The sequence below is a fragment of the Centropristis striata genome, chromosome 7 (genome assembly GCF_030273125.1).
Source record: "Centropristis striata isolate RG_2023a ecotype Rhode Island chromosome 7, C.striata_1.0, whole genome shotgun sequence".
Lineage (NCBI taxonomy): Eukaryota > Metazoa > Chordata > Actinopteri > Perciformes > Serranidae > Centropristis > Centropristis striata.
The window spans coordinates 5725024-5744872 of record NC_081523.1 but is presented as its reverse complement, the minus strand read 5'-3'; the positions used below and the strand labels follow the sequence as shown (position 1 = coordinate 5744872).

General features: G+C 39.0%; 3 protein-coding genes across 4 annotated transcripts in view; 2 read left to right on the top strand and 1 right to left on the bottom strand.

Moving 5' to 3' along the window:
- Nucleotides 1–8459, bottom strand: part of susd2 (sushi domain containing 2) — a 109093-nt gene extending 100634 nt beyond the window's left edge. For both annotated transcript variants that reach the window (XM_059336600.1, XM_059336599.1), the window contains exons 1-2: nt 8335–8459; nt 3079–3319 (exon numbers count right to left, since the gene is read on the bottom strand). The gene's annotated coding sequence lies outside the window, so the exon portion shown is untranslated. The remainder of the gene's footprint in view (nt 1–3078; nt 3320–8334) is intronic.
- LOC131974339 (nuclear factor 7, brain-like) lies at nt 4824–6552 on the top strand. Its single transcript, XM_059336612.1, has one exon. It carries the CDS (start codon nt 4824–4826, stop codon nt 6270–6272), a length of 1449 nt encoding a protein of 482 aa, XP_059192595.1. The 3' UTR covers nt 6273–6552.
- Nucleotides 8460–14209: 5750 nt separating the features above from the next.
- Nucleotides 14210–15756, top strand: LOC131974348 (nuclear factor 7, brain-like). The gene has a single exon (XM_059336620.1). It carries the CDS (start codon nt 14332–14334, stop codon nt 15754–15756), a length of 1425 nt encoding a protein of 474 aa, XP_059192603.1. The 5' UTR covers nt 14210–14331.
- The last annotated feature ends 4093 nt before the right edge of the window (nt 15757–19849 follow it).

The window sequence follows — 19849 nt, the reverse complement described above, 5'->3', positions numbered from 1 at the left end:
ATTTTTTTTAAAAGCTTCACATTACCTTAGCTTCACAATTATTTGTCATCGTTCTCAGATTGCATTTAAATCAATATATTCCGTTTTAAGTGTTTTCTTTAATGAAACATGTTTTACTATACAATGAATCAAACAGTTAATATCAATGTAATAATTCACCTCTTACATGTTTACCATGTTTTTTAACCGACAAACAAACTATGTCCTTCCTCATTTGCTTCCATGACGTAAAACTTTTGCAGAAGTTGCTGTATAATTTTACAGGGTTTTTTTATGTCTCTTCAATGTGTAATTCAAATGGGAGTAAACTGAACAGGGAGATTGTGTAGATTAATCCTTAATTAATTAATTAATTAATTAATTTCATTTTTGAAAATAGTGAATATCTGGAATGTTTACTTGATATATAAAATCTAATGATTAATCATTTTTTAAATTGGCATCAATATGGTTGAGTAAGTATAGCTGGCAGTTAATTAAACAGCTCCTCCCACACTGAACGTGTCAGAAGGAATCTTACTTCAAATAATGTGTAATAGAAAAGTTGACAGCAAAGCCCTGACTTCCCAGACTGTACTTTTCACTGTTGGAGACTACATTGTCATTTAATTAAAATTAAGATTTAATGCTTCAAACACTTGACTGACATGGTGCTTATTTCCTCAAATTCATGAAATATAGAGTTTAAACAAAAATATTTCTGTAGTTAAACATTTGTTTGCAATGCTGGAGCATTTTGTTATATATATTTTGTGTTTTCACCTAAAATTTAAAAAAATTCCAAGTAACAATTCTAAAGTATTTCATATGGATGGTCACTGTAAAAACTCATACTAAATCAAATACCACCATCTGCTGGTAATAACATGTAAGGGAAACACATATTCAGTATTGGTTCAGCTGGTGATGCTAAAACTGCTGATATCAAAATCTGTCAAACTAAGATTTCTTTCTGATGTTCAGGGAGAGTGCTGAAGCCTTAAGTGTTTATTAGGATTATAATTGTGGAGGTTTTATTTTCCAGTTTCAGACCATTCCAGTGGGTTCTTTTTAAGTGTAATTCTGAACATGAAGGAAATGTTGTGATTCAGTTCAAAACTTGAGACATTATTCACACTTACGCTTTCAGAAACTGGTGGTTGTTGTTCCAATAAGGACAAGCCCCAAATGCAGACACTAGGCAAACTGATACAATTTAGGGGTGTATTGACTTATTTAGGGAACAAAAGCATACAAAATCCTGAGACAGGCAAGGGTTAAAAATCAGGAAGGAAGTCTAATCAGGCAAACATATCCACACTGGAATGCAGAAAGTCCAAAAAACATAAGACAGAGGTTCAAGACATGCAGGTAAACTTTCACATTCCAGGTCACAGATAACAGCATACAGAATAAAAAGTAAAGCAACTAAGTAACTTGACTATCTGGCAAAAAGTGAATGGTAAAGCACTGGTTAAATATCTGCAGGGCTGATAGATAAATAAGTGAGCAAGTGGACGGAAAAAGAATATCAATGAGCAGGTTTGATGGGGAATTGTGACACACATTCACTCAGAAACTCTTCCTGTATTTTAGTAGTGAAGATGTTAATGATGCCAAAAATGCTGATTCAGTGTTGAAAGGATCAGAGGTTATTGTGTTTGTGCGAGTTTGGCTGATATTCAGGGAGTCTAAGTGTCAGTGATACATCTTGTACAGATTTAATTTGAACAAAGTTCAAAGAAATGTTTTGGTTACTGTCCCTATCATCTAAAATGAATTATTCAAAGTGATTCTCATGTTTGCTGTTTTTGTGGAATCTCTTTTTCTCTCAGGCAATGTTTGTAATATGTTTGTTAGTATAGCCAAAAAATATATATATATATTTAAACATGTTTTTATTGATGACTTTGCACTTACTATAAAAATGATGTCAACTGAATATTTGGATGTGTTGTATCTACTGAAAATTGCTGCTTTTTCGGCTTTATCTCTTTTAAGAAAAGATATTTTGATGATCAGAAAATGTATTTTTTTTAAATGTATCTTGTGATAATATGTTATTAAGCTGTGTCTGTTTCTAGGGTTGTAAAGATCTGGCTTGATTAGAAGCCTCTTGTTTTATTCAGTTAGTAACAATGAAGTGTGCATATATACTTAAACTGTTTCACTTCAGGGGCTGTCACTTTACTTTGAGGACACAAGATATTTCATTGTTTTCTGATTTTATTTTTCAGTTGGGTAGTTTTGGATGTGTTGCTACCACTTTGTATAACTCTCTATGCTTTGATGCAGTGGTTAATAAAATATGATTTTCCCCAATAAAACAAAAAACTGTTGCATTTGACTTTATATATGTCATAATTTACACCTGGTGGATGGTATCTGACATGCCGTGTCAGTCAGAAATAAGCAGATTTCAGTGTTTGAGCTTCATGACTTGCTTACATGACTTGTTTTTTTAGAATGACATGAGATTTGTATCACAAAAACAGTTTGTAACATAAGGACTTAAAGTTTCTTATTTTAATGCAGTCTGGTTTAGCAGTGAGTAGCAGTGGTCTAGTTATGATTTTTTTTTATAAAGAAAGTGATCTAATGTGATGCTAACACTAAAAGTTAATCTTCATCCAACTCACTGATGAGTAAGTGATGTTATAGGCCGTTTTATTAAAGAATGAGACTGTTAGAATGTGTTTGTTTAAAAAAAAAAAAAAGTTTCTACTGTGCTTATTCTACTCACAGGTTTACAGTCTGTGCCTTTCACCACAAATAGATATGGCCTCATTAGGAAAGTGCATATGTCAGGAAAGCAGATTGTAGCAGGCTGTGTCAAGCTTTAATGTCATGCATATTCATGTCAAACTTGTTGAGAAACCTGATGTGAGAAACTGACACATAAGCACTTGAGCTTGTCTAAATAAACTGGACCTCCAATGTACCAACTCATTCATTCTGGTGCATGTGAGATGAATCCGGAGCGCTCTGTCCATAGCATTTAATTCTGTCTGTAACAGTTAAGGGTATTGAACGCCATCTCTCCGTGTGCTCCCCTCTGTCATAAAACCACAACAAAAATGCATTATATCAGAGACTTACTGAGTTTGTGTAGATTAAGCTGTAGTGATGGGACTCTGCTTTGATGGACCAGCTGGTTTTGTGTCGGATCACTGTGATGTTGTGACCTCTGGAGTGGAGCTCCTGGATGAGGACCTTCATGTTGACCCAGTGGCTTCCATCCACTGGGAAAACAAGCACTTTCCCTCCATCAGCACTGGGAAGAGAGCAGAGCAGTGCAGCCAGTGTCATCAGTCTGAAGTGGTCCATCTCTGAGGTGAAGCTGGAATCATAAAAACAAAGAAGAGGTACAATGACAACAACGTGACATTAATCAAACTACTCCTAGAAGACTTTTCTTTATTTGGAACAATTCTTGAAGCAGATTTAGTGATTAAGGATTCCTGTGTGCAGCTACAAAAACAGTTTTTGCATGATGTAGAAAATGGTGAAATTGAAAGTTACATATATGTGTATTCCATTAGATGAACTAATAACGAGGCTGCAACATTCATTGTGTTTCACAATGAATTCCCTAACTAAATTGTACAGTTCCTTCAGTTGATTTATGTGCAAACAAAACAGTTTAGCAGCAATGTTATGTAATTATTAATGTTTTGCAGATAAAATTATTATTTAATATTGTTTGAACAAACATTTTGAGACTAAAATACCCAAAAGTATGGGTAAAAGAATCATTGTTTAGTTCCACAAGGTTTTGCACATTTTTGTTACAGGCTGGTGAGTATTTTGATCATTTTCATCCACTTTCTGTCACATTTTATAGATGCACAATATTGTTTCCTGCAGTTTCTCCAAAACCTTACATTTCATAAAAGGTCTGATTCAAAAGGTGTCTATTATTTATCCTTCAAAATATTTCTAAAATCCTGAGATATCTGGAAGACAAATGAGTGTGCTTCTCTCCTTTCCTTCTTTGCAGCAGATTAACAGGCTGTGCAGCTTTTGTCTCAATGTCTCTATCAGATCTTCCCTTTAGATTGTTGTGTGACTGACGAGCCTTACACTGACAGTTGTGCAATATGTGGGTCAAAAGTTGTCATTCAGAAGTGACTTTCTCTCTGAACAGTCTCATAAAATAGATTACTGCAACAAAAGCTTTGACATTTCACTGCATTTACTGAGAGTCTGAAGAATATTTCCTAATAACAGGAACTAAAAGATCAAATCAAGATTTAATTAAAAATGGACAATATACCTGTATTTTAATTGAATAACTAAAATTAAAATGAAATAAACAGTCATACTGGCATGTTGGCAGCTCGTGTTTTCTGTTCCTGTTGGCTCAAAAAATAAAAATGTTGTTAAACTGGTTAAGTGTGATGAAGTGTTCATCCCTCATTGGAGGATTAAAGAAAAAAAAACCCACGATTACATGTTTATAATAATTAATGAGGTACAGAAATGACATGTAAAGTAGACAACAAAAGAAATATCATTTTATTTGTTTGTCAACAGGTGCACAGTAAATTTCTACTGTGGAGACTGTGGAAAGTAGAATATTTGCCTCTGAAAACACAGTGACACCATCTGCTGGTGACTAGATTGCATAGCAGCATTTCCTCATAATTCAACCAGCGACAGACAAACAAAAGAAGGAAAGACTGTGACATTGTTGATCAGGTTAAGCCTGTGTTGAGTCGGCATTACGGGGTGTATGATCTCTGCTGGAATACAAGGCGGACAGATTTGAACCAGTCAAGGGAAGGGACAGCGTCTTGGTGAGTCTTTGCTTGTTAAAAAAGAAAGTTTGGATACCAAAACAAATGTCTGAGAAAACTGCTGTTCTTGAATGTTTCCTGAGCTGCCACGTGTGTTCAGAGACTTTCAGAGATCCTGTGTCTCTGAGCTGCAACCACAGCTTCTGTTCAAGCTGCCTGACAAAAATCTGGGAACAAGCTGAAAACAAAAACTGTCCCATTTGTAAAAGAAAATCCTCAAAAGAATTTCCTTGGGTGAATTTTGCACTGAAGGAACTGGCTGACTCCTTTGTTGGGAGACAGAAAGCTGGATTATCTGAGACAGAAAAAGAAGAGAAGAAGCTGGAGGTGGTGTGTAGTAAACATCCAGAAGAGCCTAGATTGTTCTGTGAGGATGAAGACAGAGCTGTGTGTCCTGTCTGTGAGTTTTCTCTCCACCAGAGTCACAAAGTGGTTCCTATAGAACAAGCAGTCAGTGACCTGAAGGACCAGCTGAAATCTGACTTACAGTCTCTGCAGGACAAGAGGGACACATATGAAGAAGTTGAGGAAATATACAAGGGGGTGATTCAATACTCCACCAGGCAGCTGTTGTCCACAGAGAGACAGATCAGAGCAGAGTTCAACAAGCTCCACCAGTTCCTGAGAGAGGAAGAGGAGTCCAGACTGGCAGCTCTGAGGGAGGAAGAGGAGCAGAAGGGGAAGACTATCAGCAGAGAGATGAAGAGGATTCAGGAGCAGATCTCCTCTCTGTCAGACAGTATCTCTGCTGTTGAAGAAGAGCTGCAGAAACACAACGTGCCATTCCTCAGCAGTTATAAAGCCACTCAGACCAGAGCCAGAGTCCAGTGCTCACTGCCAGATCCACAGCTGCTCTCAGGAGCGCTGATAGATGTGGCCAAACACCTGGGCAACCTGTCCTTCAGAGTCTGGGAGAAGATGAAGGAGAAGGTCCACTTCAGTCCTGTCATTCTGGACCCTAACACTGCACACCCCTGTCTCCATTTGTCTGATGATCTGACCAGTGTGAGAAATGACACAAAGCAGCAGCTTCCTGACAATCCAGAGAGAAACACTAAGTATGCCACTGTTCTGGGCTCTGAGGGCTTCAGCTCAGGGAAACACAGCTGGGAGGTGGAGGTGGGAGATCATCCTGGCTGGTTTGTGGGTTTGGCTAAAGAGTCAGTTGACAGGAAGGGGAAGGCAGATGCTTCACCAAAATATGGAATCTGGTGTTTTACATATAACAGAGGAAAATACACTAATGGAGCTGGTGAGACTGTCAGTGTGAAGAAGAGTCTCCAGAGGATCAGAGTCCAGCTGGACTATGACAGGGGGGAGGTGTCCTTCTACGACCCTGAAGACATGACTCACATCTACACTCACAGAGACACTTTCACTGAGAAACTCTTCCCATGGGTCAGTATTGGTTCAGCTGGTGATGCCAAAACTTCTGATATCAAAACCTGTCAAACTGATTTCTCTGTGATGTTCAGGGAGAGTGGTGAAGACTAGGTGATTTTTAAGGATTTTTTTTATTATTATTGTACATGTGCAGCAACCTTGGGTTTGAAACTAGTCTTACAAATTTATGTCAATCTAAAATCACATAAACATAGAAAGTTTTATTGTACATTGTTTATTTTAAAAATTTCGAAATTACTTCCATTCTTTTATTTTGACTTAAGTAACACATTGTGTTTTATTGTGCAGAATGGACCAATCAGTGAATATTGATTTATCATTTAACCTATTGTTTGATTACATACATTCTATATATTTTTCTACTTCTTAATCCAAACAAGAAATCCCATGTGCTCCTATATATATATATATATATATATATATATATATATATATATGATAATGTCTGTATTTTGCTTCAAGGTTGACTCCAAATTAGAGGTGACCAAAAGTGCAAGATAACGGAAAAGGTCAATAAAATATTGATTTTAAAATTATTTTGGTGATAGCTGCAAGAACGTCAACTGTAATCTGTTGATTGTTAGTCTTAAAATATCTGAAAATTCCGAAAAAAATAAAAATAAAAACCCTCAAATATGATTGTGTTTTGATTTATTTTTAAAATAATCAAGTTGGCAATTGGGGGGGAGTTGGCAATAATTTTTTTTCTACATGTCCTAAAACCAGTCTAACGTCATGGGGTCCTTTTTGACCCCTGAGGACCACAGGTGCTATAAAAATGTATAAAACACGTAACAATGTAGAAAGTTGAAATTTTTGAAAAATGTATATATTTATATATTATCTATAAAGAATGCAGAGGGGCACATATACTGAAAATTTCAAGCAATTCTATTAAAGTTAACCAATATTAATCGTATGTTGAAAATTATTTAGGGTTAAAAAGAACCGCAGGAGTATAGAAGGGTTAAATAACACGTACTTTTCAAAGCCGCTGTAAGGTGGGCTTCAGAGCAGAGACAGCATTTAACCTTCTTGGTTTAACCCTCCTGTTGTCCTCGGGTCGAGGAAGGAAGAAGAGGGAAGGACGCAAAGGGAAGTAGAAAAGGATGGAGGAAAGAAGGAAGGAAAGAAAGAAGGATGGAGTAAGGAAAGAGGAGAGGAGGAAAGGGAGAAAGAATGGAAAGGAGAGAGAAAGGAAGGAGGATGGAGGAAAGTAAGGGGAGGAGGAGAAGAAAGGAAGGAAAAAATAAAGAAGGAAGGAGGGAGAAAAGGAGGGAAAGAGGGCAGAAAGGAAGGAGGAAGGAAGGAAAGAGGGCAGAAAGGAAGGAGGAAGGAAAGAAAGGAGGGAAGGAAAGGGGGGCGAGGGAAGGGAAGAAGGAAGGAGGATAGAGGAAGGAATGGAGGCGGGAGGGATGAAAGAAGGAAGGAAGGAAGGAGGAAAGGAGAGGAAATCAGGAGGAAGGAAAGAAGAGAGAAAGGAAAGGAGATAGCGGAAGGAGGAAAGAAAAGAAGGGAAGGAGGGAGGAAAGGAAGGAAAGAAAGAAAGGAGGGGCGAGGGAAGGAAATAAGGAAGGAGGATAGAGGAGGGAGGAAAGAAGGAAGGAGGAAAGAAGAGAGGAAGGCAGGAGGAGGGAGGAAAGAAGGAATAGTCAAAACAGATTGGGTCAATTTGACCCGGAAGGACGACAGGAGGGTTAAAAGATGGGAGTAGGTCATATTCGGGACACAAGAAAAACTACACAGACGGCAGCTACTGAACGTTATTATCTTCCCGCTTTTTCATTAGCTGCCATGACAACGACTGGAACGTTCGGCGAGAAGTTGTCAGTTATCGCGTTAGTCGCGTTTTCATCCATAACACCGGTGTTAGGCCCATCTCGGTGAAATAGCCCGTAGAATGTGTGTTAGCTTATTGAATGTGTTCTCATTTACATGCCTTACAAAAGTGGAATACATTCCCACATACTGCCCTTCATTCATATACAACTCTGTTTATTTTACTATATTTTATTTGTGGTCGCCATTGTGTTAGGGACTCAACCGTTACCTTACTAGCTTGTTTGGCTAACCTCAGCGCAAGTTACTCGCGACGTTCGGCTGAAGCTTTTAACTCAGTTACTTAAAAAAATACAACAGTATATTCACTTACCCTGCGGTGAAGGGTCGTAATTTATTCTTGTCAAAATACTCCGCCGACAAATGACATTGTGAATGTTGCTCTTCAATGTACACTGTACTCTTTCAGCTTACTTTTCTCTGATATTTCAAAACTTGCTATAAATCGCCCGTTAAATCGTTGACATTATGCTGCGTTCGATTGCACTCGGAACTCGGAAAGATCCGACCTCCGAGTCGGAAAAGTGCAATATAACGGCCAATGAACTCGGGATTTCGGGTAGGATCCAAGCAGCCCGAGTAGGTCGGAAATACGTGGAAAACGTCAAAGCAAAATGGCGCCACACACCGTGAGAGGTAAATAGTCACTTTATCTTTAACATTTAGTCTGTTATGTGTCGTTTAATTTAGCAATTGTGTTACTTATAGCCAGTGTTGGGCAAGTTACTCTAAAAAAGTAACTAATTATAGTTACTAGTTACTTCTCCCAAAAAGTAACTAAAGTACTTTCTGAGTTACAAATTATAAAAGTAACTAGTTACTTTGGAAAGTAACTATTGCGTTACTTTCAAGTAATTTTTTAAATGCTCAAATGTGTCAAAGAATTTGGACCCCACCTCCACCCCTCTTTGACGGAACTTAAAATACATGTGCGTGTTCAATTATTTATTTTAAATCTGAATACTATAATGAAATGGACACTTCATACAATACATAACAGAAATCCACAGTACATAAAACTAAACTATTTTAAAGTTGCTGTGGGAAAGTCAGACTAGCATCCAATAAAATGTCATGTATTATTGTAGATATTATAATTACTATCTTTATAGAGTGGATCAATAAAAATAACACAATAGATGTTTTGGAACTTTTGATATTTATTCCACCTCAACAGGCCACAACTAAGCAAAATTAAATTATGCTTGTTAAGCAATGTACAAAAAAAATAAATAATATAGTCACTCTTTGTAGTTCAAAGAAGCAGAACAATAGAACAGTGTAACAATGAAGTGCTTTCAATATCACTGAAAAGTGCAATGTGTAGAAAAACTCCATGACATCCAAATATAAACAGGTAATACATTAAAAATAAAAAAAATACATTAAAAAAATATCCATTTCTCTGGCCATTGACAATCTCACCTCAGGAGACTGCAGCCAGCCAACAAATATATTAAATTAAATTATGCTCTTTAAGCAATGTACCAAAAATGTATTCAAAAAAAAAATACTCTTTTTACTGCAAATCTAATAAGATACAGCACAACTTTAGACAACAGGTAGACACACTGTATCCAACTTTAGCTCCTGAACATTCACTCATTCATTCATCTATCCATCCATGCATTCATTCATTCTTCTGTCCATTCATCTATCAATCCAACAGGTCATCCAACCATCATTCCATTCTCCCCATCCATCCAAACCAACCCATCTACTCATCCATCCATCCGTTCTTGCCACTGAACCAGTGGTTGTATCTCAAAACCAAAAGCTTCTCAAACTTCTGGTCAGAAAGCCTGTTCCTCTGTGGAGTCAAGACAAGCTTCCCCAGGCTGAAAAGTCTCTCTACTGGGGCACTGGATGGAGTGGCTGCATTATGCTGGAGTGAAATTTTCTTAATCAGTGCAAATCCATTTAGAGAGTCTATCCCTTGTTCTCCTGACTTGAAATAATCTGCGACTTGACTTTCAGCAGTAGAAGAGGTGTCATCCTCTTCCTCAAAGGAAAAGAACTCATCCTCTATGGCAGAGTCTGTGCTGAGATGGTGTGTTGGTGGGCTGGTACCTGCTTGCCGGTCTTGGTACAGGACAAGTTTCCGACACTCTGCCAGCAGACTTGCCTTGGCCTTGTCCTTCCTGTCCTGTGTCCGCAGCCAGCGTAGTTTGAACTTGGGCAGAGTCACAGCAGCCAAGACAGCATCCTCGCTTTCCAGCACCTCTGCAAATCTTGTTTTGATCGCCTGAATGAAACATAAGGAAGCAAAGTCCATATTATATTATCTGTGTCTTACCCTATCCAGTGAGAGAGAGAGAGAGAGAGAGAGAGAGAGAGAGCATTATAGATTATTATGCATTTATATTTATATAAATGCATAATAATATATTATATAAATTTATATTTATATAAATATAAATGCAGATACATTCTATTTCTTTACAACAAGACTTTGAAGGTCCATCATCTGTAGTCATAATATAATATAACTGTAAAGACTAGGCTAGAAGAGAATAGAGTTAACCTTTCTCATCCATCTAAATTAATACAATTAAATTATTGTGTAATTTGTTGAAGATCTAAAATAAATTAAAGTTCTTACCGTGACAATTGCCTCTGGAAGGTCAACTAGGATGTGCAGGCCACTCTTCAGTTGCAGGGTCTTGAAAATCAATGTCTCCAGGGTGGGTAGGAGTGTGCCATGGTAACAATGATCTTCTCCTTGAAGAATGTCTAAGGCAACTGTAAGTGGCTTCATGACTGTGCAGTACTCCTTAATGAACTGGTGTTCTCGTTCTGTGATGGCTGTCAATCCAAACTTGGACGAGATGGTGTTCAGCTCAACCATAGGAATCCCACATATACGAGCCAGGGCATCATAAAATGAGTTCCATCTTGTGGTGCATGGGACTAACAGCATCTTTGAGATAACATCATGCACAGTCTCTGCAGCCACCGTTGACCGACTAGCCTTGTTCCATAGCCCTGTGCATTTTGTGGTAGCGTTTCTGTACACTGCTTTTGTTCCTGGTGTTGACAGTAACCATTTGTCTACATCAGTGCATGAAACAAGGTTCAGAGTGTGTGACGCACATCTCATATGTGGAGGCAAAGTGATCTCAATTTCATCATCATCATCATTCACAACAGTGGTTTGCAAGGCCTCACTGATATCGGTAAACGTCACCTCATCCTCACCTTCATCCTCGTCATCATGCTCGACTGGCTGGTATCTTTTAAAGGCCTTGACAAAGTTTGAGCCATTGTCTGTGACTGTTGTCGTGATCTTGTGGGTTATGCCATAAGAAGAGTGGATATGGTCAAGCTCCGTTGCTATTCTGTCATGTGTATGGCGTCCCTTGAACCTCTTGCATGCCAGTGCTGCCTGACCTCGCTCCATGCTTTGTGGATTTAGCCAATGTGCCGTTACGCCTAGATAACTTTTATTACATGCAGTCCAGATATCTGCTGTGGTCGACAGATATTCTAATCTCTCAAATGTCCCTTTTAACTTGATATTCATTTCAGCATATTGTGCGTCAATATAGTTTGAGAACGTCTTTCTACATGGCAAGCTTACCCCTCCTCTGACCGGTATTTTCTGAACTAGTGCTTTGAATGACTCCGACTCAACCGTCGATAATGGCAGCATATCCTCCACAACATACCTGGCTACCAGTTTGTTTAGCTCGGTCTGAGACAAAGCGTGTGTTTGGGCCGTAAAATCAAGCTTCAGTTGCTTGGGTGTTGTTCCACCGTCTCCTTCTCCTTCGGGGATCTTGGCCACTAATTTCGTGGAAGCATGTAACGCTAAAAGATGTTTCATTAAGTTTGAATTGCTCGACACTGACGTGGAGAGGCACTTGACTCCAGAGCATAATGTGCATTTCACGGTTATACTCGTTCCCTTAATCTCTTGGAAGGAAAAGTAGTGGCTATACTTCCATTTAAAGAAGGCTACTTTTGGACTACTTGCCATTCGTGTTTCTCGTTGACTTTGCCTCACGTCTGTGTCACGTCTGTGTCTGTGTCGTCTTTGTGTGTCTGGTCACTAGGCTACGCGAGCTTTCGAATTTGCATAAGCAAAGCAACACCCGCCCAACTCCACCTCTGATTGGCTTACCATAGAATTTTACTCAACCTCAGCCAATCGTCATCATTTATGCGATGTCTCGTGCCCCCGCCCTCACCGAGGATTTAAGGAGGAACAAGACAAATCTTTGCCGCTCGGTTTAGAGATCTAGTTGGTCTGATGAAAAACAGCTGCCTTAAATCAGAGTAACGCGCCACATTTTTTGGCAGTAACGATAACGGCGTTACAATGATGGGAAAAGTAATCAGATAGATTACTCGTTACTGAAAAAAGTAACGCCGTTACTAACGCCGTTACTTATAACGCCGTTATTCCCATCACTGGTAGTGAGGGACTAACAGTTGGAGTGATTGCTTCGGCACATCAGCCAAGAACCAAGATACTCCTGTAGAATGGAGATGTTTCTAAATTAGGTTTTTGTAACTTTTATGTAATATTAACACTGTTCTTTATAAATGTAGATTCCAGTCGCCTGCATGTCTCTGACTAGAGGGGAAACACTGCTCTAGCCTTACAAGGTTACATTTTTATATTATTTTATGGCAGATGTTTTGTAAAATGTTGTTGAAGTTTAACGCGTCCTTTTAGTGAGCCTTTTTATTTAATATATTTATTTAGTGTTTAGTGTTTTTCTTTTTTGTGATCAATTTTTTATTGGTTTTTCCATTTAGTTTAAAACAAACAAACAAGCAGGTGTGGCAAGCATCAATTGGGCAATAATAGCAACAGCAACAAAGAAGATAACATGGTAGTGTAGCATAACAAACAAAAAATAAATAAAATAAACAAACAAATATCAATACTACCAACCAAACATATCAACAATATTGAGTGTTGAAAAATAAGAAAAAGTAAAATAAAAAAAAATAATAATAATAATGAAAAATAGATAGACAGTGTGTTCTTCACTGTATTACAGGGGGACTGATTGATAGAGCAGACATCTAGCATGTGTCTTCTTGTGTGGTTTGTCACCTCAGTGTGAAGTGAGTCGGCAGTTTGAGTGTTTGAATCAGTTCCTGTCATTGTTGGTTTATTCATAAATTGCTTTCATATTTTGTGACAAATTCTGTTGGTGTTTTCCTCTACTCTTGTCCCTCTGATAGTGCAGCTTACACAGTGCAATGCAATTCCTGTTGTTCCTATGACAATACAATTCATATTTTGAAGATAACATTCTCTGGGTCTGTGCAGATATTTCCTGATTACAGTAAGAAACAGACGTGCTGCCATGTTGGAAGAAAGTCTCCTTGTGTTGTTGTGTGTCTGAGTATGTATATGACTGCTCCAAGAGAGGAAACAGAGAAAGAAAGACATCTGCTCTGCTTTTAACACTGTGTGTGTCTTTGAAAAAGTGAAACATGCTGTTTAAATATATATATATATATATATATATATATATATATATATATATATATATATATATATATATATATATATATATATATATATATATATATATATATATATATATATATATGTAGGATTTTTTATCTTGATATCTATTTTGAGTTTATTCATGTGATCATAATCATTTAATCAATGCAGGATAAGATGGACTCAGGTCCTCGTTTGACCCTGAAGAGGAAAAAAGTGTAAAACTCAAATGATGGATGAATAAGTAAATCAAAGCTGCACAGAATGAGAAAGGTCAGATGAGTTGGATTAAAAACTCAACATGTACCTGAAGTTTAACTGAGTGACAAACATTGAATTATCTGGATGAAATAAACTGCTGACATGTTGGCAGAAAATGTTTCCTGCTGAGTGAAAAATATAATGTTGTTCATCTCTTTATAGTGTCAGTCAGCCTGTTGAAATGAGATACTACAATCTTCTGCTTCTTTGAGGCATTTTGAGGACGTTTCTATTCCTCTAAAGTGAAGCTGAACATGAAGAGTCACATTTTCTTTTTGACACATTTGTTTTGTTCTGGCTGGAAAGGAAACTGTTTTCTTCTTTTAAACAAGAGGAAAATATTTGACTGAGTGACTTTCTGTCGTCATGTGCTGGCGACAAAATGACATGACAACATTCCTGATGCTGAGTTACACTGAGAGAAGGATCTGAAAATAGATTTTGAAATTGTTGATCAGAGCACAGCTGCCATTTTAAGGAGTGAGACTCTGCTGTAACACACGTTTGGAGTTCATCAACTGAAGAAGTGAAGAGACACGTTGGTGAGTTCTGCTGACTGAAATATAACTTAAGTTAAGAATGGCTGAGAAAACTGCTCTTTTTGAAAGTTTCCTGAGCTGCCATGTGTGTTCAGAGACTTTCAGAGATCCTGTGTCTCTGAGCTGCAACCACAGCTTCTGTTCAAGCTGCCTGCAGAAATTCTGGGAACAAACTAAAAACAAAAACTGTCCCATTTGTAAAAGAAAATCTTCAAAGGAATATCCTCTGAACTTTGCACTGAAGGAACTGGCTGACTCCTTTGCTGGGAGACAGAAATCTGGATTACCTGAGACAGAAAAAGAAGAGAAGAAGCTGGAGGTGGTGTGTAGTAAACATCCAGAAGAGACTAAACTGTTCTGTGAGGATGAAGACAGAGCTGTGTGTCCTGTCTGTGAGTTTTCTCTCCACCAGAGTCACAAAGTGGTTCCTATAGAACAAGCAGTCAGTGACCTGAAGGACCAGCTGAAATCTGACTTACAGTCTCTGCAGGACAAGAGGGACAAATACAAACAAGTGGAGAAAACATACAATGAAGTGATTGAACACTCCAAGAAGCAGCTGTTGTCCACAGAGAGACAGATCAGAGCAGAGTTCAACAAGCTCCACCAGTTCCTGAGAGAGGAAGAGGAGTCCAGACTGGCAGCTCTGAGGGAGGAAGAGGAGCAGAAGGGGAAGACTATCAGCAGAGAGATGAAGAGGATTCAGGAGCAGATCTCCTCTCTGTCAGACAGTATCTCTGCTGTTGAAGAAGAGCTGCAGAAACACAACGTGCCATTCCTCAGCAGTTATAAAGCCACTCAGACCAGAGCCAGAGTCCAGTGCTCACTGTCAGATCCACAGCTGCTCTCAGGAGCGCTGATAGATGTGGCCAAACACCTGGGCAACCTGTCCTTCAGAGTCTGGGAGAAGATGAAGGAGAAGGTCCACTTCAGTCCTGTCATTCTGGACCCAAACACTGCAAGCCCCTGGCTCTATCTGTCTGATGATCTGATCAGTGTGAGATATGGAGACACAAAGCAGCAGCTTCCTGACAATCCAGAGAGATTCACTAACTATCCAGATGGTCTGGGCTCTGAGGGCTTCAGCTCAGGGAAACACAGCTGGGAGGTGGAGGTTGGAGATCATCCTGTCTGGAATGTAGGTTTGGCTAAAGAGTCAGTCATCAGGAAGGGGGAGAGATTTTCTTCAGCAAAATATGGAACCTGGTCTGTAAAGCATGGTAATGGAAAATACACTAATGGATATGGTGAGACTGTCAGAGTGAAGAAGAGTCCCCAGAGGATCAGAGTCCAGCTGGACTATGACAGGGGGGAGGTGTCCTTCTACAACCCTGAAGACATGACTCACATCTACACTCACAGAGACACTTTCACTGAGAAACTCTTCCCATTTTTTGGTCTTGGAAAGGCTGGTGATGCTAAAACTGCTGATATCAAAATCTCACCAACAGATTTTTCTCTTTAATGTTCAGGAATGTTAATATTTGTTGACTTTATATTGAGTTTCAGAAATCTATAGACATCCAGATTTTAATGTTCTGTTTATTTTAATGGACGTCACCAGAATGTTTGCTGAGTTTGTTCTGTAAATACTCTGATTACTCTGATGCTGCTTTCTTGGCTTTTAAGAAACAGATTTAGTGTTTAAGTTTTGCCAAAACTTTTGGCGACAAAACATTGAAACTGTATCACAACATCAGGAGACAAGCTTTATAAATATTAAATTTCCTGATTATCAGCATTTACTTTCAAATATAATCAAATATTTTAGTCTTTCATCACTTTTAGTTTTTAATTATTAATTAAATTTGTCAAACTGAGATTTCTTTGTGATGTTCAGGGAGGAAGACGAGGTGATAATTGTGATGTTTTTTGTAAATTACAGACAATTCCATCCTTTATAAGAAATTAACTTGTAATTTGAGTACAAGTGGTGCAACTACATTAATCTAAGGATGAACAAAAACCTTGAGTTTACATGAAGAAGGCTGTCATTTAAAACCACAGACAGTCTCGTCTCACGTTGTTTATTTCTGTCATTTCATAATGACTTCATTGTGTTTCATAGAGATTTACTTTAATAAATAAACAGTTCAGTTCTGTCAGTTGTTTAAGCGCAAACAAACAGTTAAGCAGTGGTTAACAACGATTAAAGTTTGAAGAATTACATTATTCATTTTATAATATTTGAGACAACATATCAGAATATAGAGTTGATGGTGTTGATGTAATAGTAACATTTTTAATCTGTTTGGTTCCACAAAGTAGAAACAAAGTAGACATTTAAGTTACAGGCTGGCGAGCATTTTGATCATTTTAATTCCACTTCCTGTCACTTCTTTCATGCATGATGTTGTTTCCTGTCAAGTTCAGCCAGACCTTACACTTCTTAAGGATCTGATAGTAAATCTAAATGGGGGTATCTGGGAGACGATGTTAAGTGACTGTGAACCCTAAAGGTTGGCCGAATAACTATTGTTTAATTATCTCAGAATTCAGATACACTAATTGAATTATTCAGCACTGAAGAGGCTTCCAGCATGACCAGTTTGGCAGTGGGTCAGTAATGGTGTGGGGTGGCATTTCTTTGGGGGCCGCACAGCCCTCCATGTGTTGCCAGAGGTAGCCTGACTGCCAGTAGGTACCGAGATGAGATCCTTTGCCATTGTGAGACCATATGCTGGTGCGGTTGGCCCTGGGTTCCTCCTAATGCAAGACAATGCTAGACCTCATGTGGCTGGAGTGTGTCAGCAGTTCCTGTGAGACGAAGGCATTGATGCTATGGACTGGCCCGCCCGTTCCCAAGACCTGAATCACATGGAGCACATCTGGGACATCATGTCTCGCTCCATCCACCAACACCACCTTGCACCACAGACTGTCCAGGAGTTGGCAGATGCTTTAGTCCAGGTCTGGGAGGAGATCCCTCAGGAGACCATCACCACCTCATCAGGAGCATGCCCAGGCGTTGTAGGGAGTCATACAGGCACGTGGAGGCCACACACACTACTGAGCCTCATTTTGATTTGTTTTAAGGACATTACATCAACGTTGGATCAGCCTGTAGTGTGTTTTTCCACTTTAATTTTGAGTGTGACTCCAAATCCAGACCTCCATGGGTTAATAATTTGATTTCCATTGATCATTTGTGTGATTTTGTTGTCAGCACATTCAACAATGTAAAGAAAGTATTTAAGAATATTTCATTCATTTAGATCGAGGATGTTATTTTTAGTGTTTCCTTTATTTTTTTGAGCAGTGTATTTAGTATTATTAATGTCAATGAACTGAAGCACTTGAGTCCAGTATTTGATTAAATGTCCTCAGTCTCTTTCCACCACTCTGTACAGTCCATTGAGTCGTTTCTGTCACAGTCTGCAGCAGATCTGCACTTTTCTTTGTTTTGTGACTGACCTTACACTGACTGTTGTGGGTCAAAGGTAGGGGTGTGCATTGGCACTGCCCTCACTATTCGATTCGATTACGATTCACCAGGTAACGATTCGATTCAATTCGATTCTACGATGCATTGCGATGCATCACAATTATACTGCACACAACAAGGGACATTTTTCGTCAGTTATGAGGCAATACAAGCAGTCAGATAGGCCTAATATCAATAGATTTTATTGGCTATATTTTGAAAAGATGGCAAAATGAATCTCCTGCCTGAGTTCATCTAAAAGTAAGGAAAGAGAAATGCCTCCTCCTGCCATAAAAAAGGAACCTGCTGAGGTGAAATTTACATTAGCTAAATGTCGAGCCCTTGTTCCTGAGGTAGGGAAGACGTTAGCGCTATCTAGGATTGCCAACCGTCCCTTGAAAAACGGAATCGTCCCATATTTAGAAACAAAAGCACCCGTCCCGTATTGAGGTGAAAAGGGACGCACTTTGTCCCGTATTATTGTGACAGTCAAAAAATAGTCAGTAAATGCCAATGAAAATTTAATAACAGGGCGCTTTATATATAAACTTACGGTAAACTTGTTCCCAGGCCCGTCCTGCTCTGTGACCAATGAACTGACAGCATATTCACACACGAGTATGACGATACAGAATACGCTCATCCCATTGGTCGAGGAGAAGATAGCAGAAGACAACAAAGCAGCATGCGTAGGTGACAGTGACACAGACGCCGACACTGCTTTACGGGGCGCTACACCTTCAAGCAGCAATGTGTCTAGTACCCCTCCGAGAAAAAAACAGAAAAGGATGCAAAAATACTGAAGAATGGGTAAAAGGAAGCACCTGGGTGGAAAAAGTGCGTGATAACATCTATAAAGCACACTGCGCGTTGTGCCGGCGCTCTTTTTCCGTAGCCCACGGTGGACTGACTGATCTGAAACAACGTGCTTCCAGTACTGCGGTCACGCCATCTGCACTTTAAATTTTAGTGCGCAATTACACTGCACTTTACGGCCCGTTTGTCAGCTGCATGACTCCAAAATACCCATTCAATTGTATTCATGCTGCTCCAATAAAATAAATACATCAATTTGTTATCAGCAAACTCCAGTGCATTCTTGAAGACCAGGTCCCCATGTGTTCATGACATGAATTTAATGCCTTTTTACTGAACCAATTTGGAATTATGGAATGCTATAATCTCCCAAAATGGCCATTCAATTGCATACATGCTGCATTTTAAAAGCCAACAAAAGGAGTGAATCAAATTGTTATCAGCAAACTCCACTACATCTTTGAAGAACAGGGCCTAATTGTTATTTTGTGTTAAAGTGAATTGCTGGATAATCATTTGTTTTCCATGTATTCATGTATTCAAAAATGTCACCACGCCAGGATGGGTGAAGGCAATCGGGTTGGCCGGCCCTGCCAATGAAGTGTCCCTTATTTATTTTCTGGGGAGTTGGCAACCCTAGCGCTATCCCACCTAGCTAGCTATCGCTAGTTTTCATGACGCAAAAATGTAACGTTAACGAGTCGACTTTAAATAGGCAAATACAATGGTAATTACCTATCAATAGTACTTTATATAAAAACGTTCCGTCAAATACTACCACATACTTCAGTCACAACATATCAAAACAGCTTGTCCGCTAGCTTACCTGTGCTGCACATCAACACATGGCTCATTTGAATATTCAAATTAGCCATGTGTTGATGCGCACACGTCTAAAAGGAAGGGGAGTGGGTCGGGTTAGCGTTGTGTTTACTGGAACTTTGACAGGGGCGCAAAGGCCACCTTGGCCGTAAATTGAACATTTTTTCACAGGGCATCAAGGCCAGAGTGTGAAATTCCCACCCTGTCCCCCACAACTTTCCACTGGAGGACAGGAAATAAATATAATCGATTATGGCACTTTGCCGCATCGATGCTGAATCGTGCATGCCCCGCATTGCGATGCATCGCCGAATCGATTATTGTTGACACCACTAGTCAAAGGTCTTCATTCACAAGTTTTTCTCTCTGAACACACTCATAAAACAGATCACCGTCACTGCAGCTCTGACAGTTCACTGCATCTATTAAAACACGTGAACAAACAGAGACATGTCAGAGAGAGACTGAAAAACTTTTCCTCCTGGTTATAAGAGAC

Coding starts and splice junctions, on each gene's coding strand:
- LOC131974348 (XM_059336620.1), top strand. CDS start 14,332: ATGGCTGAGAAAACTGCTCTTTTTGAAAGTTTCCTGAGCTGCCATGTG.
- LOC131974339 (XM_059336612.1), top strand. CDS start 4,824: ATGTCTGAGAAAACTGCTGTTCTTGAATGTTTCCTGAGCTGCCACGTG.